The sequence below is a fragment of the Ilyonectria robusta genome, assembly GCF_021365365.1.
Source record: "Ilyonectria robusta strain PMI_751 chromosome Unknown BGZ61scaffold_10, whole genome shotgun sequence".
Lineage (NCBI taxonomy): Eukaryota > Fungi > Ascomycota > Sordariomycetes > Hypocreales > Nectriaceae > Ilyonectria > Ilyonectria robusta.
The window spans coordinates 752,899-772,171 of record NW_025764444.1 but is presented as its reverse complement, the minus strand read 5'-3'; the positions used below and the strand labels follow the sequence as shown (position 1 = coordinate 772,171).

The following is a 19,273-nucleotide window of genomic DNA, read 5'->3' as shown; positions in this document are numbered from 1 at the left end:
ATGATCTGCTTGCGCTTACTTTGCAGGTGATCTCATTTCCATACATGTGGTGTCACGATTTCCAGAAGCCGATTATGGCAGCCCCATGTCGAATTCACCACAAGCTGGGATTTGCGCCCGTGAGACGTGTCCGACCGCATCGGAATCCACCAGACTCAGCGGCAGAAGACCAAGAGCAAAAGATCCGAGATGGTACTTTGTCCAAAAATCCCTCAAGATTCTGATTGGAAGATCAGGAGGTTCGCCTCACTGTTCCCGATTTTAAGGCAACTAGGCTGAGCCATGAGCAGAAGTCCCATGCATATGTGGCTGCTTGGCAGAAGAACACGCACCAATCCTCTCAATCAAAAGCAAAAGACCCAACAAAAAAAGCTACCGCAGTCATGTACATAATGTGCATGTTTCGTAGCAATCAGTTGGGCTGAGCATCCCTACCGGCACAACCTTGGGATTCCCGCTGTGTCCCCACTCCTGAGTTAATACCTACAAAATGTCGACATAACTCATTGACTCGGACCATCGGACAGGCTTCTTCTTCATCCGCTTTCTCTTTGTCTGTCTCCCTGGCTCCTAGGTTTGCCACACTGTCACAATGCCTGTGGATTGGAAGCGTTACGAAAATGATATCATCGATCAATACGTAAATCGGGGAAAGAACATCGAGCAAACTCTCGAATACCTCCGGCAGACTTATGGTGTTGATGCTACGTAAGTTATTACCGTTCTAAACTTATGATGTTCTTGGATTGACAGTAACTAGCGTCAGGCAGTTCAAATCCAAGTTTGGAGGCCTGAAAAAGATACGCGCCGATGAATGGAAGGCGATTTTTTCCGAGATTCGACGGCGTGAGGCCCAGGGAATCAAATCTGATGTGTATCTCTTTGGTCGAAAGCTGTCACTTGAGCGCATTGCAAGAGAGAAGCGTCGATATTTCAGGGATTGCACAGTCCAGAAGTCCCATGAGATAGGTGAGTCCCATTAAAGACCAAACTAGATCCGTCATACCTCTAATACTCACTGAGTAGACTTGGGGATCGGTACCACCGGCATACATCGTTTAGAAATCCGCAATCCACCCACAACGAACCTTGATTTGGTCCAACAGGACGGTTCTCATGCGCATCATGAACCTACGGCGGGCATCGAGCTTCGAGGAGTTCAAGATGCAGAACTAGAGAAAGAACCAACAGCTGAAAGTCTTTGTCCAGATCCCGCGACTCAGTGGGACCTTGCAGATATCGATCTAAGCACTCCTCGACTGGATGATCACACTGCACCTTTTGATCTTGGATCTCCCGACAACCTTGAGACGAGTATTACCAGGTCTAGGATGTCGCCGAGTCGGCGCTGCAGGGCTGCCACGGAACTGCAATTCGGCAATGAGCTTGGCCTCTCAGAACAACACCGAACCTTTAGCCCTGCCGAATCATTCCCCTTATTTCCCTATCCTGGAAATTCGACTAGGGTCGTAGGGTGGGTGGGGCAGCCCTTTCGCCTCTTCTGGGACACGACAGGTATTTGATCCTTTCGAAGGCTACATATTATTCACCTACTAATTTAAGGACAGAAATCACTTCTCTCATACCAAGCATCATTGAGCCAATCGACCTCACTACGGATGAACTGAGCGTTGCGAAATGGAGCGAAATGCCTCCACGTGTGCCATGGGGTATGCCCGGGTATCTCTTGTCGCACTTGATGACTGTGGACCCAAAGTTAAAGGTCTTGGAACCTGCGGCAAGATTCATCGAAGAGATTATTAAGAACACCGTCTCCGGTACCGATAAAATCTTTGGCTATCCACACCTTGATGTAAGCCAGCTGCAACTTAACCAGATATTCTCACTCATCGCATATCTCATATCCAACAACCTACTCCACCAAAATGAGACTCAAGCCTTATTTCAATGGGCAATGAACAAAGGATTTGGTGGCCAGCTCAGCGCGTTTGGCCAAACAAACTCGGAGCACGTCCGATCTTACGCAGCGAAAGCTCTACAAACGTGCCATGCAAGTGGGCAAGACTCTGAACTCTTCTCGGAGAATCTCCTCGACATGGTTCGCCATGTCCTTACCGCAAAGGACCGTAGCTTGTCGCCTCATCTCTGCTCGCGACTGTTGAGACAGGCCGTTGACTCCGACAACTTGGAACAAGTCAGGTTCTTGGTGTCCAATGGTGCGGATGTCAACTGTGTGCATGAGGACTTCGAGTACAATGACGTACCCGAGTACGATACATTGAGTCACGCTGTTCACTTCGGTTCTCCCGAGATGTTGAAATTTTTCATCAAATCCGGTGCTATTGTAACGCCAAAGGCCCTCACTGTTGCGATGAAACGCGAGAGAATTGATATGGCAGATATCTTGTTGCAAGAGGAAGCAAAGATCAAAACCCTGACAAGCGAAGACTACGGGTTTCTTGCCGATGCCAGAAAGAAATCACCATACGTATACCAGGCGCTGAGAGAAAGAAGTGGAAAGCAAAAAATCTTTGAAATGTTTGATTTGGTTCAAGCGGCAGAACAGGGGAACGTGATACTTTCCAAGCTCATACTTGAGAAAGGCATTCGTGAAGCGGAACTGGAGGAAGGTTTGTGTGAGGCTATCAAGCATGGCAAACAGGCAGCTGTTATGACATTCATCAATCGAGGAGTAGATCCCAACGCTCAACGATCTCGGCGAATGGGCAATTGTGGCGGGAACTCGGACGAAGCTGAAGAATGCTGCCCTATGCTGGTGGCGATTGAAAATCGTCACATGGATAGTATCTATCTCCTCATCAAAGCCGGTGCAAAGGTGAATGATGAGTTGCTCATGCGCATCTGTCACTTGGCTTATGGTGACCAAGCTGATGATTTCTTCTTTATGCTACTCCAAAGGGGCTATGATGTAGCGCTGATTGGACCATGCGCGTTGGAACGCTTTGCATCGCAAGGAGAGATATATAGGTGCGGAATTTATCTCGACGCGGGGGCCCCGATAAATGAGTACGGTTGTGGAGGGAAAAACGCCTTACAAGTTGCGGCGAAAAAGGGACACCTGGCACTGATCCAATATCTTGTTGACCATGGAGCAGACGTGAATTTTCCCGCGAGTGAAAATTGGGGAGAAACAGCACTTCAAGCTGCAGTCAGCGAAGGCTCGTTGGAGGTTGTCGAGTGGATCATTGAAGCGGGCGCCAACGTCAAAGCAGCTCCTGCAACCCATCACGGAGTCACAGCGCTCGAAGCGGTAGCAGAAAATGAGCGAGGAATGCTGTCGCTGCGAATATTCAAGCATTTGCTTGCACTTGGAGCCACAATCAACCGTCCCGACGGCGCGAGCAGTACTGTTTTGCACCGTCTTATCCGTTATGGCCAAGTTGAGTGCCTCGAAGTGGCGCTTGAAGCTGGTGCGCGGATGGAGGACCGAGAGTCTGCTGATAGACCGATGACACCGCTTCAACTTGCCGCAGACAGGAGCGATGCACAGGCTATTATGCTTCTTGTCAGCTATGGTGCCGATATCAACGTTCCCGCTGGCGACATTCGTGGCCGCACTGCCTTGCAAGCTGCAGCCGATCCAGGCGCAATTTCTTTCGTTCAACGAAATCAAGCTAATACTACCGCCAAGTCGAATCTTGAAATTGTCGAATATCTCCTGCTGAACCACGCAGATGTCAATGCAGCCGCGGGAAAAGAATTCGGTCGTACCGCCTTACAGGCAGCAACATCCTCAAACTTCCCTGATCTAAGAATTGTTGCTCTCCTTTTAGATCACGGCGCAGATGTCAACGCTGCCCCTGCGAGAAGGGGGGGAGTGTCTGCTCTTCAAGGAGCTGCCATCAAGGGAGACTTGCAGATTGCAAGACTTTTGTTGAAACACCACGCCGATGTAAATGCAGCTGCAGCTCCCGAGGAAGGCCGCACGGCTGTGGAAGGTGCTGCTGAACATGGGAGGATGGACATGGTGCGGCTGCTTCTCAATGCTGGTGCAAGGCCTGATCCAGTCAGCGGGTTTTCGAGAGCGGTTGAACTGGCTGACCAGAACGATCACTATGTTATTGGGGATTTATTGAAAGCTGTTGAACAGACTTTTCTGGCCACCGGGTGGAGTAACTTGTTGGAAGCGAGTTCCTGGCCACTGTTGCCAGATCAGGGGATGATCATGCCTGAAGAGGAAGGGGAATATGACATATGAGTGGAGGAGAATTTCCATGATTTTTGTTTTTTGTTACGTCTCTATGGGGTAGTCGAAAAACTTGTTTGTTGATGAAAGGGTGCAGCAATGGGGGATTTCGGTAATACAGTTGGCGAAGCTTTGGGATATCCTGGGATCATTAAACAGTTCAAGTTCGACTATTGTCCAATATTAATTCTCTCCGAGTTAACAAGAGCTGAGGCTGATAGCTATCCGCTGGGAGGGGACTCTTCAGAAGCTCTCTAAGCCAAGCCAACTTCACCCTAGTGCCACAATCGCGGGTTGTTTCGGTTGACAGCATTTCGCACACTGAAAGCCGCACTAGCCGCCATCATCGGACCCAGCAGACCGATAGCGGACTTGCTAGTCCGATGGATCCTGATGCCGAGCCCTCGGATAACGTTCGGAGTTGGCAAGGCCATCACCAGCCATGCCTCTCTGTTCAAGACTTGAATGCGGGAAATTTATATCTAGGGAGCGTGCCGCAAGGTTCTGAGATTTCGGCGTATCCTGACAAGCCGGCCAAGATATTTCGGTTTCCCTATCTCTCAATCCTGATAGCACCCTGGGCTGCATGTGTGGGTCTTATCTTGTCTACCGAAAGGCGCCCAACTTGTTCCCCCCTCGACACGACAACATCTTGAGTCACGGACAGAATCAGTGCGTAGGCCAGAATCGCACTCTACGGCTCTCAAGTCTCAGTCAAAGAATACCCGCCCTCATACATCAATATGGGCTTTCTTTCCTACACGATACGGATAGCGATGCTAAACGCGGACACGCCGGTCCCAAACGTGTCGGCCAGATTCAAAACCTATGGAACAATCTTTCACAACCTCCTGAGCGACGCTGCATCTCGAATTTCTCCGCATGTCAAGATCCAATCTACCGACTTTGACGTGGTTCGAGGCGAGTACCCAGAATCCGCTGCAGACTTCGATGTTATCCTTGTCACCGGCTCAGCAGCATCGGCATACTACGACGAGGTCTGGATCCATAAACTCGACGAATATTTGACGACAATATACGATACCTGCCCGCAGATCAAAATCTTTGGAAGCTGCTTTGGACACCAGATCGTCTGCCAGAGCTTGCTTGGGGGGTTTGGATGCAAGGTGGAAAAGAACCCGAAGGGATGGGAACTCGGCGTACATGGAATTCAACTGACGGATGAATTCCGGAAAGCGTTTCCATCACGAAAATGTCAATCACCGACCTCAGGTCCCGGCCAGTTGACGCCAGCACCTGAAATGATGCGTCTTCAGTTTGTCCACGCCGACCATGTTGCGCTCCCCGCAGAAGGGCTACCGGAGTCTTGGATCTCGATTGGTCAAACGAAACGATGTGGTCTCCAGGGTGTTTTTGAACCCAGCCGGGTGCTCACCTTTCAAGGCCATTTCGAGTTTGACCGTTTTGTCAATAGTGAAACGATCAAGGTATTTGGAGCGAAATGGGACCCGAAGGAATTCCAGGATGCCATGGACGCGATTGACGCGGACGATGATGCCAAAGCGGCCGCGGAGATTGTGTTGAGGTTTCTGCTATAATCTCCGAGGATAGTGAGATTAGAAATCTTGTTTACTCCTATAGCATCCCCATTGATGTTTAATGAAGTTTAAGTTGACTGCTATTTCTCCGTCTGTTGTTCAACCCCTTCGGTTTGCTCTCCAACCTCGATTTTCTCTTTGAACCTTTCGCTCCCGCAACAATACAGGACAATGTTCGGTTCTTCCTCACGAAATACTGCCTTTTCTCCCTCTTGTCCATCATACCCGCAGCTCATCCAATCGGAAGAATACACCAACCCTCCTATCTCGCCTTTTGATGGCTTCGTATCGTATGCAGCATGGATCTCTGGTGAACCACTGCCATACATGTATTCCTTGAAAGCATTTATCAAGTCACCCTTGGTCACTCCATCGTTGTTCTCAAGAGAAATATTGGGAGTGACATCAGGAAGACAACACGGGCAGCCTCCGACCCCAGGCTCATCGAAGAGTGTAATGGTGAACTTTTTAACAGGCGGAGCTGTTAGGAATTCGGGAATATTGGGGTTTGATGCGAGGGAATCCTGAAGACCAGCAAACACCCTGTGCCAATAAGACTTGAAGTCGACCCGAGAGGAGTCGAATGAGGGACTGTCAAAGAAGGCCTCACGAGTTGTCGTCTCTATCGCTTTAACCACATCGTGCCATTTCTCAAGCATGGGCTCTCCATCTGAATCCGAAGAGAATTCTATCGCATCGTTCTCAGGGTTCTCGGTCTCGAATGCTGCTGTTGATTGTGGGGTCATGTTGGTCGGTTGGCCACAAAGTAGTGACCCTGAAATGTTAACAGTTTAAGGATCACGGGGATAAAGAGGCTCTTCATGAGATGGAACTACGGACTAGAGTTTATCCGCTCATTGTTGGGTTGTTGCGCGGTCTGACTCATTACGGGCACAGTTCCGTGTCAATCAAGTGGGGTTGGCGGATCAGTTGGTCAGCCAAACGCTTCAGGCTGCGCGGCCTCGAGAGGACGAATAGCTGGGCTGAGAGGTAGAGAACGATTGTCTGAAATCTTACCTGCTAAGCGCATTCTTTTGTATTTGGTCATGGTGAATGAGTCAGACCGCCATTGTCGTACGCGGACCAGTCCTTCACCAAGGCGCTCGGCATCCGCGATACGATGTGCCTACCTTCCGGACACTCGTTTGGGGGGTTTTTCTTATAGCTGTCCTTTTAATTCTAAGATATAATATCACATTTTCCCTCAGTAAAACTGCCAGTCTGCCATACATACATTCACGTTTCCACTTTGTGACTATTTCAACGGCCGAGAAATAGCCAGTAGTTGACAGAAAAATCGTCATCCCTGGCTCTCAGAACATTCAGAGAGGCTCGATCCTCCGGAACTCCCTAGCATTATCCATCTCACGACCACGCAATCAAGTTTGCGGAAATAAGCTATCAGGGTTATCAGAACACTTGAATCAATAGCAATGCCTGAACTCGAGAACCGAGAGGACGTCGTTACTGAGCAATGGCACCAAATAGCTGACGCAATCAAAACGACCACTTGGGAAGCTTTCCAAAAAGGCTCATCTTCCTTCCCCTCCAATGCCGCCTTTAGATCACATTGGTATAGCATTTTCACTCAACTCGAAGAGTCTATTCTATCAGATCAGAATATTCCCGAGTTCTTGACGTCTCCGCCCATCAAGAATCTCACAATCACGGTCATCGAAATGCAAGATTGGCTAGGCAACTGCCCATGCTGTTGGCTTCAGGATCAGGAGACCGAAATTGCTTTACAGAATGATAGCGGAGTCACTAAGGGTGATTTTATACGAGCTCTGAAGGAGCACTTGTATGGCGAGATTCCAGAGACGAATGGTGAAGATTTGGAATCTTCAAGCTTCTGGTCACTTATGTATTCGTCATCTAGCAGGACTCATGAAGAAGTGCCTTATATTTTTATTAAGTGCTGTGAGCAGGGAGAGTTAAGGAAGATCAAGGAGAGGGAGAAGCGCCAATAGATAAAGGAAGACGGATTGGTATCTTTGTATTTATTACGATTCAAAGTAAGCATAACTTTAGGCTCTAATCTTCTAGACTGGATTACCGTAATCCGATCCAAGCCGAGGGACATGGTAAAGGAAATGCCTTGCCAGCCCCATTTAGTAGTGATTTCCTCATTTTGAACCGGATTACCGGCACAAGCGAATGATGCAAGTGTCCCTTATAGCCCTCTACGTTTTCCCTCATCCATCATAGCTCCTTGGTACCTATTCCTCTCCAAAGATGTGAAATTGGAGTAAAGCAGTAATTTCACGTACGGTAATCTGTAGAAAAGGTCGATTACCACAATCCAGTCCATTTCGGTCAGGTCTGGTGTCCGCCAAGGCCTAACTGCCCTAATGTTTAAAGCCTTACGGCCCTAAAATTCCGAAATTTAGCGCTTAAGTGCCCCTCAAGCCCCAAATAACCGAATTTTTAGTGCCTAGGCCGCTACAAGCTACCCTAATCTTTAGCGCTCTCCGGGGCTACTTTCGCCCTAAAGGCTGTATTTTCAGCAATCTAGCTACTCTATCCTCAGAGGCAGAAAGCCCGAGCAAGCAGTCCGGTTTACAATTCGTAACATCTGATACATAGTAGACAAGATAACTTCCGATATCGCAGTAGGGTAATCGGGTTACAGTAACCCAGTCAAAAAGATCAGGACCATAGTTGATATTAGTAATAGTACTTGGGAATTGTGCGCCCATTTACCCACATATGAACATTCCTGAGGTGCAATCTTGTTCAACCACATGAAACTTGGTACAGTAAGTAAGCCCGGATAAATATCTCTCCATGCGCAGCATTGATTGGGAGAACCCCTCCTTTTATGTTGGAGTGGCATGGTTCGTTGACGAACTTAAGATCCCCTCATCCCCAATTCCAGGTCTCTTAAAACTTACCTTTAACTATTCAGTGTATCTGCTAGAAACCGGTTTATCGTTAAAACATATTTGCCGCTCTCACAACTGGTAGAGTTAAAGCCACCGACAAGATGCCTTTTCCATACAAGACCGTCCTCATCACTGGTGCCACAGCTGGCATTGGCTTGGCGCTCGCGGAGAGAATGATCCAAGGTGGCATTTTTGTCATTGCTGTGGGTCGGCGTGATGACCGACTCAACGAGTTGGTGGCCAAGTACGGTTCCGAGAAGGTGGCTGCTGAACCATTCGACGTGTCGGACCTGGACAAGTTGCCTGGCTGGGTCGAGAAGTAAGCATGCCATCAAGCAACTCTGAAGATGATGAGATTGACGGGTTTAGAATAACAAAAACCTACCCTTCCCTCTCTAGCATCGTTCTGAATGCTGGCTTCCAACGCGCTGTCGACTTCACCAACCCAGAAGCCGTCTCTCTGTCATCACTCACGTCGGAGATGCAGACAAATTATCTCTCCCCGTTGCACACACTCTCCCTCTTTCTCCCACATCTCATTTCTCTGGGAAAGAACCCTGAAACACCAGCGTCTATCGTCCTCGTTTCTTCCGGCCTTGGTGTTGTTCCCATTTCGCGCTGCGCAAACTACTGTGCCACGAAATCGGCCATACACTCCCTTACTTGGTCTCTCAGGTCCCAACTTTCGGCCCCATCGAGTCCAGACACGCAGCATATTAGGGTGATTGAAATCATCCCGCCAGCTGTGCAGACCGAGCTTCACTCATTGCAGCCTGATCTTGCGGAGGCGGGTCAGGCGAACATTGGGGTTCCTTTGAAAGAGTTTGCTGATGAGACGTGGGAGCTCATGACCGCCGAGGAAATCACGCCTAATGACGAGATCATTATTAAGCTTGTGCGGGAGCGATGGGGTGCCATTGAGAAAGAGAAGAGAGACATGTTTCGAGTTTTTGAGAATATGCTCAGGAAGACGACGGTCAAGGACAAAGAAGATGCTTGAGGGGCATGGAGCGCTGGAGACTACCTGGACTCTACCCAGTCAGACCTATTGTGATGAAAGATGACTTGACGTTTATCAAGTAGCCTGAAGCGCTTGGTACAGATAACCTACGGTCTCTAGTTAATTACACAGTCAACTCAGAAGAGGCATTCTCCATATGTTTACGCATTTGCCAGCTTGAACTCCTTGATTATACTCTTTCTGGCTGGACGACAGCATCCTCACCCTGGTGACCAAACCTGATGACTGCGCCTTTGCATTGAATGTCGGTGTCGCTTGATGATACTGGTTGGTGGACAGTGAGCCTAGTTCATCTTCCGAACCGCCCAGTCCCACGTCGCTACCCCCAGAGCTGGAATGCAGACTTCTAGCAGGCGTCAACAACTGGCTTCACGAGATCAAGAATCACTTCAAAGATGACTGCCTCTAGCAAAAATGATCCGAAATAGGACGATTGATTTTGAATTATTGACGAGATAAGCTCCAGCAATTGTAAAGGATAAGTCGCCCCAAGACGTAAACCACCAGACACCAGTGAGCACCCATGTGAGCAAGTCATGTTCGATACAAATACACCTCGTGCACGCAGATCTTCCCCGCCACATCGAAACACGGTGTTGTCCACCTCCCTTGATCTGAGCGCGTGACCCTCCTTGTCAATTTCAGCCTCTTACTTCCGACCTCCATCCTCCTGGGGCTTGCCATCCACCTGGTCCGGAGCCTCTGTCTCCGGCATGACAATCTGATCGCCTTCTTGGATGTCACACATCTCCCAAACGTCATCATGCAACATGACCTCCCACAGTTCCACTTTCTTCTGCCCAGTCGTGTAGTTTTGAAGCACAGGCTTGTCGGGAGCGTTCGGGGCTGGTGGACAACCACAAGTGGCCGGGTCAGATCCATCCTTGCAATGGCGTCGATGATGAAGAGACCAGTCGGCGTACTTTTCATCCCAATCCACGACCTTCTTCTCGTATGCTTTATACCTCCCGATGTAGGCAGCGATGTTGTCCAAGTCGACACAACCCTTGTGTTGGTACCACTTCCTCACCATCAAGCCCCAAGATCCTTCGAGCATAAACTTGTCGGGGATCAGATCCTCGGGCGAAATCATGCAGCTGATACATTGAACATGATAGTACTGTTTGGAACCCCAGCCCATCAGCTGGTATTCGGGGACTTCGACACAGATGCGCGCATCGGACCAGATGAACTTGCCGCACTCGGCATTGTTGCGGAAGTAGAAGCAGTCCTCTTTCGCACGGCACTGCGCGCGTTTGGAGCGAGAAATCTCTAAGAAGGCAATCATGTCGGGATTGTTCCGAATTTCAGCTCGGAGTGCAACGCCTCTTTGCTCAAGTCGCTCCTCAGGCCGGAGGATTCGTCGTTGGGTTTGCTCGGTTCCCCGGTCTCTTGCCTCTGCGCTTCGTTTCTGGAACAGCATCTGTCGTTTCTCCGCATTGATTTCTGTTCGTGACCGTTTCGAGATCTTGGGGGCGACGTTGTCCTGGATTTCAGTGCCATTTGGGGATGGTGGGCGGTCCCTTTTCGCCGGTGGGCATTCTCCAGTCCCAAGTTTCTCCAGGGTTGGGGGAATCATTGAAAGATTGTCGAATGAACGAAGGTTCAAGTAGATGGTTCGCTGCAGAGCTCAACCGGGTTCAGAGACGTCGAATGTGTGAGGGGAGGAAGAATCTGAGGATGATCCGTCGTTCAACGAAGGTGAGGAGTGTTGAGGAGAGGAAGAACCCGAAGGACGGCACGGCGTTCAAATCAGAGAGGTGCACAGAAGGTGGACACGAACCTTGCAAGAAGAAGCCGTTCAAGTGTCAGGGGCGATGCGTGCATGGAGAAGAATCCGGGAGAAACCTGGAGTATTAGGCATCTGTTCTTGAGAGAACCGTGGCTGCCTGAGGTGGTTGACTGTTGGAGAGCGTAGACGTGCACCACGTGACCAAGAACATGACATCGTGCGACGACACACCAGCGCAACCGAGCAATTAATTGGCTTTCATGCTGATTTGAGATTGGATAGGGACTGGAAGAGCCCTTGCTTTGGTAGAGTCAGGCCAGATTGCGTTTCTGTATGTTCTGGATCGTCTCGCGTTCATCATGACCGGTCGCTGTTCGAGAAGTCTAGTTCATCATGGGCCAGTATGGTCTGCCTGTAAGGGATCACTTTGAGTCGCACCCTGCCGTCTCTGAATTTTGATGTTCACTTCCCTCCGTTCAAGTCAGGGAATGATACTCAGATTTAGATGCTAGTACCCCTCAAATTAGTCCCTCAACGATTGTGTGCTTACAGTGATGAAGCCGAACGAGAGTATCTCACTAGCACGCATCCAACAGCCATGCTCATCCATATTGTGCATTGTTCCCTTCTATCACAAGAGTGCAGCAAGCACCTGCACGATGAAAGAGACTAACCATCACAAAGAATATTCTGGTGAGCCTTGATGAGCATCGTAGAGTGGACCTCCCATGGGCGAGGCAACTATGTACATGCTGCGAAGACAACAGCAAAAGAAGGACCAATGAATTAGGAGCAGCAAACGAATTGAGTCTGTATTCAGTTAGTATGTGGCCCCTGCTCCTTTCACTCTAAGATCTATCACTTCTTTCAACACTCCCATTTCCTCGCTTGGCTGATTCGTATGATCCGCCTGGACGTTCAAAATACTCGTTGACGAATGATTGTGTCATCTTGGCGAGCTTGACGGCAAAGGCTGTCCATGAGAAATTTCGGACTGCATCACTGATATCTTCCAGAATTGAGTGAAATGGGCTCCGGATTGGGCTCGAAGTAGGCTGGCAGGTGCGATAGGGGGTATAAATTCAAAGTTGAAGGTAATCGTTGCATGCCAATGAACTGAAAGTGGGCATGGACGTTTTTAGAGGACTCTCTCAGTGATGTGGAAGATCCATTGGAGTATGCCCTAATTAAAAACAATATACAATTTGCCTCTAAACGAGGCCTCAAGCATGTCAAAATCCCCCGAACAGCCTGAGGATCCGGATTTTCCCCTTTCTTTTCTGACATTACCGTGCGAATCGACACTCCGAAGCATGAAGCCTAAATATTCAGGGCTTAAACGGCTCACAAACTTCGATAGATCGTGGTCCATCCGGTGACATGGATCACTAGTTTGCTTCAGTTTGTCCTGGTGGGGAAATGAGAGATCGAACAGCCCGCGACAAATAAAGAGTATAAGATTGGGTACCTGTGATCTCTATGAGGAACAAAATAAAATAAAATAAACGACTATTCATTACCAAAGTATCAATATATTTATGTATCATGTTCTTAATTTACATTCTCTATTTTACCCTTGACGAGGACCTCTTGTTTGAATTTACTGTCATTTCGTTAAGAACGTCGCAATTGCCAAGGATTACGTTTGGGTCTCAAGCTGACTTCCAGTTGGCGGAATTCTGCCTAAACTTCTTGCCCTGCAGCCATTCTAACCTTGATGTCTTATTGCTCGAACTAAGGTTATTGTTTTAAAGTTGTTGCCAACAGACAGCAAGACCTTTTACTGCAGACAGTAAGGTTGTTGATTGCAGATAGCAGGGTTGAAGTCAGAAAGGTTAAATTGAAGCTCAAGGTAATAATCAGTATGTTAGTGTCTCTTAGGAGCTGGTTATGGCACTAACTGTCTGTCTCCATTGTTTGAACATACTGCGTAGTTTTGATCCATCTGACGATATTGAGTAAAGCAAAAAGAAAAAACCTCTATTTCACTTTTCTTATTTTGGAATTTTCATTCTATAGTCCTTACTTTCTGGTCTTTGTTTCAAGTCCCAACTGGAAGGATTGGGTTTGAACGGGAAAGGTTTGCTATCATAAATTTAATAAAGTGAGTCTAAGTTCGTGGCATCTAGGCCGCCGACAATGTAATAGAGAATGAGGAGGAAAGACGAACAGAGTGAGCGGAGGTTGAGACAGAGGACACCCAGGTCAACGGAAGCTCAAGGAGAGCATATCCGAAGGCGTCATTTTTAGCCACTAGTGGTGTCAGCTTCCGGCCTAATAATGAGTTTGAGTTCTCAAAGCTAATATGGTGTTGGCATTCAAGATTTTCTAGGCTAGAGTTTGAGTTCAAAATGATCTCGACCATCATGGCATGAAATTTCTTTTTGAGCATGTATGAGAGTACCTAGGTTCTAAATAGGGTTCACTGCTGCTGGTTGCAGTGTCAACCTTTTACCCGTCTGAGTCAGAGTTAGGCAACAACTTTATCAAAACTAATGGGTATAAATAGAATTAGGCCTGCCAGGGCTTGCCCCCTTTATGCTCTGTTGTGGGATACTCAATCTACACAAATAACCAAGACAACCGTTCTACCAATTGATTCCGTCTGCGATACGTCGTTTTCACCGTCACTATCACGCCAACTCATCACTCGACTCGACACTTTGGAGCTCCAGCCTTCCAGACCTATGGTCGACAGAAAGCTCATCAAGATGGACCCTTTCAACAAGCTGCCACCAGAGCTCCGTCTGCAAATCTTCGCCAGGCTTCGTTACAGGGGCTCTATATTGCAGTTAGTCCAGGCCTCGCCAGTCATGCTCGAACAATACGCCACATCGAAAGAATACATCACACGGACATTGTTTTACTTCGATCTCGATAAAATAATGATACATGACGCTATGGGAATTATTCTATTTCCCTCCCGCGAAGGCTGCGGTTTCTTGAAGCGCATGGAATTAACCCGCCGCCATATTGACGTATGGACAGCAAGAAAACTCCCTAATCCCTTTGAGAATCATGACCGCAGACTCATCGACGAGCTGGACAAGTTACATGACCGACTACTACTGTGCATACAAGACTACCTTACTAAGGCCGCTACTGATGACCTTCTACCTCCGGAGTATGGCCTTCTTCCTGATATATCATCAGTCCGAAGCTTTTTGGCAGTGAAGGGTCAGACAGTCAGTACCGGATCCAACGTGGTCAATCTTACAAGGCCAGAGCGGAAGCACCTTTTGAGAATCTTTTTACGTCATGAGCTTTCACGTACGATCTGATCGATGTGTAGTTGTGATGGTCAAAATCTCCAGCGGTCAGAGCAGGAGGCTGTCCAATGCGTCCACAGATACCTAGAGACCATTTAAGGGGCCATGTTCGCCTAGTGCAGCGACTCCTGGCTACTAGGCATCGCTACGGGTTCTATTTCTTCTCGCACCACCAGATTACATTCCCTGATAATCTTTATGTCGGCACTGATGCCTACGCCTCCGAGATGGGACTGCAGGGCAATTATGCTAGAAATTCAAAAGCGCCGACGTTTTTCAGTTTCGATCCTGTCGACCCTTCTCCAATCCGCAACAGCTGGACGCCAAGGGTGGGACTCAAGCAGTGGTTCAGGGGCGGTCTTCCGGTGAGTACACGGCTGACGAATCCCAAGACTCGGGGATGGAGATGGATTGCCAAGTTTTACTACTCTTTACCGAAAGAGGGATGTCTCAGGAAGCTAGCTCCATTCTGGCAACGAGTCCAGTTTTCGGGCGAGGAGTGAGTTTGACCGGCAAGGAGTGGGCAGTCATTTTCCAACGGTCAGCCATCAATGGGAGGGTTAATAAGGTGGAAGGGACGCATTCCATCATACTCCCTTCACTCAAGACTTCCTCATTTCACTGTAAATTGCATGCCTTGGTTCAGTTAAGATCGTTGGATTCTTTGGTGATCTGCATTCACCCTGAGTCGCAATCAAGGCGACGTGATTAACCGAAAATGGTAATGTTTCCGCCTTATCTGAACAATCTGAAGGTCCACAGCTCCTGTGCGGGGCTACCACTAGCTATGATCCGATGGCGACCAACTTAAATGCTCCGAGTCGACCCTCAAATATCACAAAATTTCTCAATCATCCTCGCTCTTTCCAACTCCCAAGTTCATTATATTCTGTTGAAATGTCTATAAACTCACATCCACTCCCTTCGATCGAAGCAGAACCATACAGATGGCCGCATGATTCCTCGTTCAACTCCGGCTCAACTGCACTGATCGTCATCGACATGCAAGTAGACTTTTGCTCACCTGGCGGCTACCTCGATGCCCAAGGAATATCCATCGAACCGATGAGAGCCGTGATTCCACAAATAAAATCTCTACTTGATGCATTCCGAGCAGCAGGATTCCCAATCTATCATACCAGGGAGGGCCATCGACCTGATCTTTCGACTCTTTCCAGTCGGGAACTGGCCCGAAGTAGGAATAATACTAGCGGAAAAGGAATTGGGGATATGGGTCCCTTAGGGAGGCTACTTGTCCGCGGAGAGAAGGGCCACGAAATCATTCCAGAGTTAACACCATTGCCATCGGAGCCCATTATCGACAAGCCTGGCAGGAGTGCATTTCAGCATACTGATCTGAAATTACTCCTTGATAACCGCCGGGTCAAGAATCTTGTCATTTGTGGCGTCACCACTGATGTGTGCGTTACCAGTACTATGAGAGATGGAAGTGAGTGATTTTCATCATTTCTTCTCGAGACAACGCCTTGTTGCTGCTATGTTTCAACAACTGACTTCAACTAGACGATATGGGATTAGATTGCCTTCTTGTTTCGGATGCTTCCGCTGCCGGTGAACAACACTTGCATGAGGCGGCTGTGGCAAGCGTCTGCGGCGAGGGAGGCATCTTCGGTGCAGTCGCCACTACTGACAAGGTACTCGCAGCTGTGAATAGTGTGTAAATTTAAATGCTCGGCGGATAGTTATCTTATTTTATTAATTTGAAGCAAATAATCCCCCTCCTTGAACCGCCCCTGTCACCAAACAACCGTTTGCTACTTTGTTTTGTCCCGGCTCCTTGGCGACCACGTACTCGGATGAGTCTGATCCATCTTGTCGTTGAATTGCAGGGAGACCTTGTTAAAAATAGTGCCCAGCTCTTGCCCTAAGCTTTTAACATCAGTTGCAAATTCTTCACTACTGCTTCGCCTTCGGAAATATGTCATGGTACTTCCAGCAGCTGTTTTGACAGCAGCTTTCACAGTTTTCGCTCTTTTGACAACTGTTTCTGCCGTTTTCCGGCAGGCTTTACCAATCGATGTTCTCCTTCGTTCCGTAATTTCAGTTGGAGATTTCAGAGGAGGCTGACTGTTCTGAGAGTCGAGGTTTATCTTGTCCGAGTCGTGTAGCGAAGGATGGTCCTCCCCAATATCTGACAGGCTTCCCTTATCCGCGGCAATACCATTGACAGGTTTTCGGCGAATTGGCAATTCTCTCGGTTCAAAATTCTGTGGGATAATGGCAGGGCTTGTGGTTTTGGCTTGGGATTCAGCTGGGTCCCTTTCAGTCTTCTCCGCCACGGCACCAAACTCATTCAGGACCACGGCCACACGCGCTGAGCTTAGGTCAACCAACACATCCGTCATTAAATGACCAGCTTCGCTCAACTTCCCATCTGAGTATGCTGAAGATCTGACAAACGCTGTCCAAGTATCAACGGCCTCTATCATCTTAGCCCGAGTGACCCGGAACCACTCGTGAGTCATGCCGCAGTGCGCGCAGTCTGAAATCAGATGCCGACTTTCTTTCAGAGCTGCCTTTACAAGGTTAGTTACCCTGAATGCACCAAAGAATTTCTCTTGACTCTGATAGACCATCTCGGAGTCTTTCGCATAGCAACTTTCACTCTGAAGAAGCCCGTCTTTATTGGTGTGCTCTCTCGAAAAACCGACCGTGATGATTTCCTCATTCTTGACATGTCTAAGCACATATACAACACCAGTCCTCCTGTCGTCTTGGTTGAATGGCCGGTGAATGTAGTGCACAAGCTTGCTTTTAGAGCGGTTTATCGTGAGGCGTTGCTTGGAACGTTCGAGTGTTTCCAGATCTTTCTCATCGCTCTCAAGCTCGGCAACCATGAGATTGATTTCCTCATCAGATGGCTCACTCTCGTTTGAGATGGGACCTTTCGGACCACGCTCCCTAAGAGGCGGCGGCGGATTGTAATCGTGCTTTGTTGGAACTGGCTCAGAAATTGTCTTGGCCGTGCCGTCGCTCTTTTGTATGCCAAATACGGTCGGTTTTGGATCCGACGTGACTGAGAGACTGCTGAAATCTGCTGTGGATTCACTGAAATCGAGGGTTGTTGCTGTGTTTTGAGATTGAGATGGCGTAGATCCGTCGACACTCGTGGACGAGGAGCAACCCGAAATCTGCCGGGGAGAGGCTTCTACCGAAATGGAATCCATGGTTGGAGTTTGCATTGGGCCGGTTTTTGTTTCTGCGAGCTCCACCTGCTCTTGAAGCGAAGTGTGGCTACCGGCCTTCCATTTGAGAAATTTAGATCGTACATCCGGTAGATGAGCGTAGCAGTGAGTGCTTGACAGAAACTCATCGACATGTTTGTAAAATTCTTCATCATGCGGGCACTGTTGTAGTTTGCTGAAATCATTCATCAACCTTGTGGCATTTTTAGCCCTGATTTTCGAAATATGTTGATCACAAGCATCCTTCCTTCGGGCAGCAAATCCAAGGCACCGGGTGAAATCAGAAGTCCACGGATCTCTATACCTTGTGTCAAGCACGAAGGTAGAGAGGTCGACCAATACTGGGGAAGAGGGATTGATGCTCATGTTGTGAGACGATAGCTTGATAGAAGTTATTGAGAATATTGAGAAGGAAAATAGCAGTGGAAAATGCCTCAATTTTTGGGTCGCTTCTTGATTCAGCTCGGCAAGGCCGTAGTAGGATGGTGGGACCATGTGACATGTTATGCAGTTGGTTCAACCTGCATACGAGGTTGGTAGTGGTGGGACGATACCCTGTTTGGAGTCTGAATGTAGGGAACTAGCGTGGTGCAATGAAATGAGCAATAATTGGAGTTGTAGCGGATGTGAGGAGACAGAATGAATAATATTTCATGACAATTGACAATTGACAAAAGTCTGCAAGAAGCGGGAATGGAGCCTGTCCTGGGTAGCCGCCCCAGTGGACGTGTAAAGGGGGTGTTCTTCCTAATGATGACGTTGCCTGGTTCCGGACTGCGCCGCAAGCTCACATTTAAGGGTTGCAACGACTCATTTCAGCCGGCAGGAAAGATAGGGAGTGGAAAGTTCAATTGAATCATACAATAAACGGCTTCACACAAACGGCGACGAACAGATCAGTGATTTAACTACATTTCAAAGTATAAATTGTAATGCATTGCGCATCCCGGATTGAACGCAGCCTCACAACCAGGACAGCAATTCCCACTATTGAGGTACTCAGAGATGGTCAGTTCTCGCTTGCAGTGTCCACACAGAACCGCCTTCTCATTGCGCTCTCCCTTGGGCCACACCTCCGGTCGGTGATCCGCTTGCGCCTCATGGCAACTGATACAAGCGTAGTAAAGATTGCAACACTTGTGACGAATGGCAATGATGTCACGATCTGAGTGCCAATGGAGGCATTGTGTTTGTGGACCAACGTTGAGCCCGTGGACGACAGGTGAAATTCTGTCGCTCTCGTTTTGCGCCATCTGCTCCGAAATCGGCACCGTAACCGGTCTCGGTGATGCTGGTCGTGAAAGTTGTGATAAAATTGGGTGTTAATAGTGCCAAGAAGGATCTGGAGTCGATTGAATGATTGCAACACTGTGATATGTATACCGGCGTGGTGGTGATTTTGGTATATATTGAGGTTAATAAAAGTGGGAGTC

At 48.4% G+C, this 19,273-nt stretch overlaps 10 protein-coding genes across 10 annotated transcripts; 6 read left to right on the top strand and 4 right to left on the bottom strand.

The window, feature by feature from the left end:
- The first annotated feature begins 504 nt into the window (after positions 1-504).
- BGZ61DRAFT_545445 (ankyrin repeat-containing domain protein) lies at positions 505-4,273 on the top strand. Its single transcript, XM_046255298.1, has 4 exons — positions 505-708; positions 761-969; positions 1,027-1,515; positions 1,569-4,273. The coding sequence occupies exons 1-4, from the start codon at positions 593-595 to the stop codon at positions 4,178-4,180; spliced, it is 3,426 nt and encodes a 1,141-aa protein (XP_046104266.1). The 5' UTR covers positions 505-592; the 3' UTR covers positions 4,181-4,273.
- Positions 4,274-4,602: 329 nt separating this feature from the next.
- On the top strand, positions 4,603-5,767 carry BGZ61DRAFT_32999 (class I glutamine amidotransferase-like protein). Its single transcript, XM_046238980.1, has one exon. It carries the CDS (start codon positions 4,912-4,914, stop codon positions 5,725-5,727), a length of 816 nt encoding a protein of 271 aa, XP_046104265.1. The 5' UTR covers positions 4,603-4,911; the 3' UTR covers positions 5,728-5,767.
- Positions 5,768-5,807: 40 nt separating this feature from the next.
- BGZ61DRAFT_478217 (uncharacterized protein) lies at positions 5,808-6,775 on the bottom strand (the record flags this gene model as incomplete). The annotated part of the gene is made up of 2 exons (XM_046248991.1): positions 5,808-6,502; positions 6,745-6,775. The coding sequence occupies 2 exons, from the start codon at positions 6,773-6,775 to the stop codon at positions 5,808-5,810; spliced, it is 726 nt and encodes a 241-aa protein (XP_046104264.1).
- A 166-nt stretch (positions 6,776-6,941) lies between these two features.
- BGZ61DRAFT_452192 (uncharacterized protein) lies at positions 6,942-7,747 on the top strand. The gene has a single exon (XM_046245932.1). It carries the CDS (start codon positions 7,161-7,163, stop codon positions 7,695-7,697), a length of 537 nt encoding a protein of 178 aa, XP_046104263.1. The 5' UTR covers positions 6,942-7,160; the 3' UTR covers positions 7,698-7,747.
- A 748-nt stretch (positions 7,748-8,495) lies between these two features.
- On the top strand, positions 8,496-9,795 carry BGZ61DRAFT_420600 (uncharacterized protein). Its single transcript, XM_046243490.1, has 2 exons — positions 8,496-8,931; positions 8,982-9,795. Exons 1-2 carry the CDS (start codon positions 8,714-8,716, stop codon positions 9,610-9,612), a joined length of 849 nt encoding a protein of 282 aa, XP_046104262.1. The 5' UTR covers positions 8,496-8,713; the 3' UTR covers positions 9,613-9,795.
- A 439-nt stretch (positions 9,796-10,234) lies between these two features.
- BGZ61DRAFT_452190 (uncharacterized protein) lies at positions 10,235-10,781 on the bottom strand. The gene has a single exon (XM_046245931.1). The coding sequence runs from the start codon at positions 10,772-10,774 to the stop codon at positions 10,283-10,285; it is 492 nt and encodes a 163-aa protein (XP_046104261.1). The 5' UTR covers positions 10,775-10,781; the 3' UTR covers positions 10,235-10,282.
- Positions 10,782-14,076: 3,295 nt separating this feature from the next.
- BGZ61DRAFT_352375 (uncharacterized protein) lies at positions 14,077-14,646 on the top strand (the record flags this gene model as incomplete). The annotated part of the gene is made up of 1 exon (XM_046240426.1): positions 14,077-14,646. The coding sequence occupies one exon, from the start codon at positions 14,077-14,079 to the stop codon at positions 14,644-14,646; it is 570 nt and encodes a 189-aa protein (XP_046104260.1).
- Positions 14,647-15,461: 815 nt separating this feature from the next.
- Positions 15,462-16,334, top strand: BGZ61DRAFT_452188 (isochorismatase family protein). Its single transcript, XM_046245930.1, has 2 exons — positions 15,462-16,084; positions 16,159-16,334. The coding sequence occupies exons 1-2, from the start codon at positions 15,532-15,534 to the stop codon at positions 16,314-16,316; spliced, it is 711 nt and encodes a 236-aa protein (XP_046104259.1). The 5' UTR covers positions 15,462-15,531; the 3' UTR covers positions 16,317-16,334.
- On the bottom strand, positions 16,335-18,279 carry BGZ61DRAFT_452187 (uncharacterized protein). Its single transcript, XM_046245929.1, has one exon. The coding sequence runs from the start codon at positions 18,204-18,206 to the stop codon at positions 16,410-16,412; it is 1,797 nt and encodes a 598-aa protein (XP_046104258.1). The 5' UTR covers positions 18,207-18,279; the 3' UTR covers positions 16,335-16,409.
- A 429-nt stretch (positions 18,280-18,708) lies between these two features.
- Positions 18,709-19,239, bottom strand: BGZ61DRAFT_452186 (uncharacterized protein). The gene has a single exon (XM_046245928.1). It carries the CDS (start codon positions 19,091-19,093, stop codon positions 18,749-18,751), a length of 345 nt encoding a protein of 114 aa, XP_046104257.1. The 5' UTR covers positions 19,094-19,239; the 3' UTR covers positions 18,709-18,748.
- Between the last annotated feature and the right edge of the window lie 34 nt (positions 19,240-19,273).

Excerpts from the sequence above, each read along its gene's own strand:
- BGZ61DRAFT_545445 (XM_046255298.1), top strand. The coding sequence starts at position 593 with ATGCCTGTGGATTGGAAGCGTTACGAAAATGATATCATCGATCAATAC. Across the intron at positions 970-1,026 it reads CCAGAAGTCCCATGAGATAG|ACTTGGGGATCGGTACCACC; the intron begins GTGAGTCCCATT and ends CTCACTGAGTAG. Across the intron at positions 1,516-1,568 it reads CCTCTTCTGGGACACGACAG|AAATCACTTCTCTCATACCA; the intron begins GTATTTGATCCT and ends ATTTAAGGACAG.
- BGZ61DRAFT_32999 (XM_046238980.1), top strand. The coding sequence starts at position 4,912 with ATGGGCTTTCTTTCCTACACGATACGGATAGCGATGCTAAACGCGGAC.
- BGZ61DRAFT_452192 (XM_046245932.1), top strand. The coding sequence starts at position 7,161 with ATGCCTGAACTCGAGAACCGAGAGGACGTCGTTACTGAGCAATGGCAC.
- BGZ61DRAFT_420600 (XM_046243490.1), top strand. The coding sequence starts at position 8,714 with ATGCCTTTTCCATACAAGACCGTCCTCATCACTGGTGCCACAGCTGGC. Across the intron at positions 8,932-8,981 it reads TTGCCTGGCTGGGTCGAGAA|AATAACAAAAACCTACCCTT; the intron begins GTAAGCATGCCA and ends TGACGGGTTTAG.
- BGZ61DRAFT_452190 (XM_046245931.1), bottom strand. The coding sequence starts at position 10,774 with ATGGGCTGGGGTTCCAAACAGTACTATCATGTTCAATGTATCAGCTGC.
- BGZ61DRAFT_452188 (XM_046245930.1), top strand. The coding sequence starts at position 15,532 with ATGTCTATAAACTCACATCCACTCCCTTCGATCGAAGCAGAACCATAC. Across the intron at positions 16,085-16,158 it reads CAGTACTATGAGAGATGGAA|ACGATATGGGATTAGATTGC; the intron begins GTGAGTGATTTT and ends GACTTCAACTAG.
- BGZ61DRAFT_452187 (XM_046245929.1), bottom strand. The coding sequence starts at position 18,206 with ATGAGCATCAATCCCTCTTCCCCAGTATTGGTCGACCTCTCTACCTTC.
- BGZ61DRAFT_452186 (XM_046245928.1), bottom strand. The coding sequence starts at position 19,093 with ATGGCGCAAAACGAGAGCGACAGAATTTCACCTGTCGTCCACGGGCTC.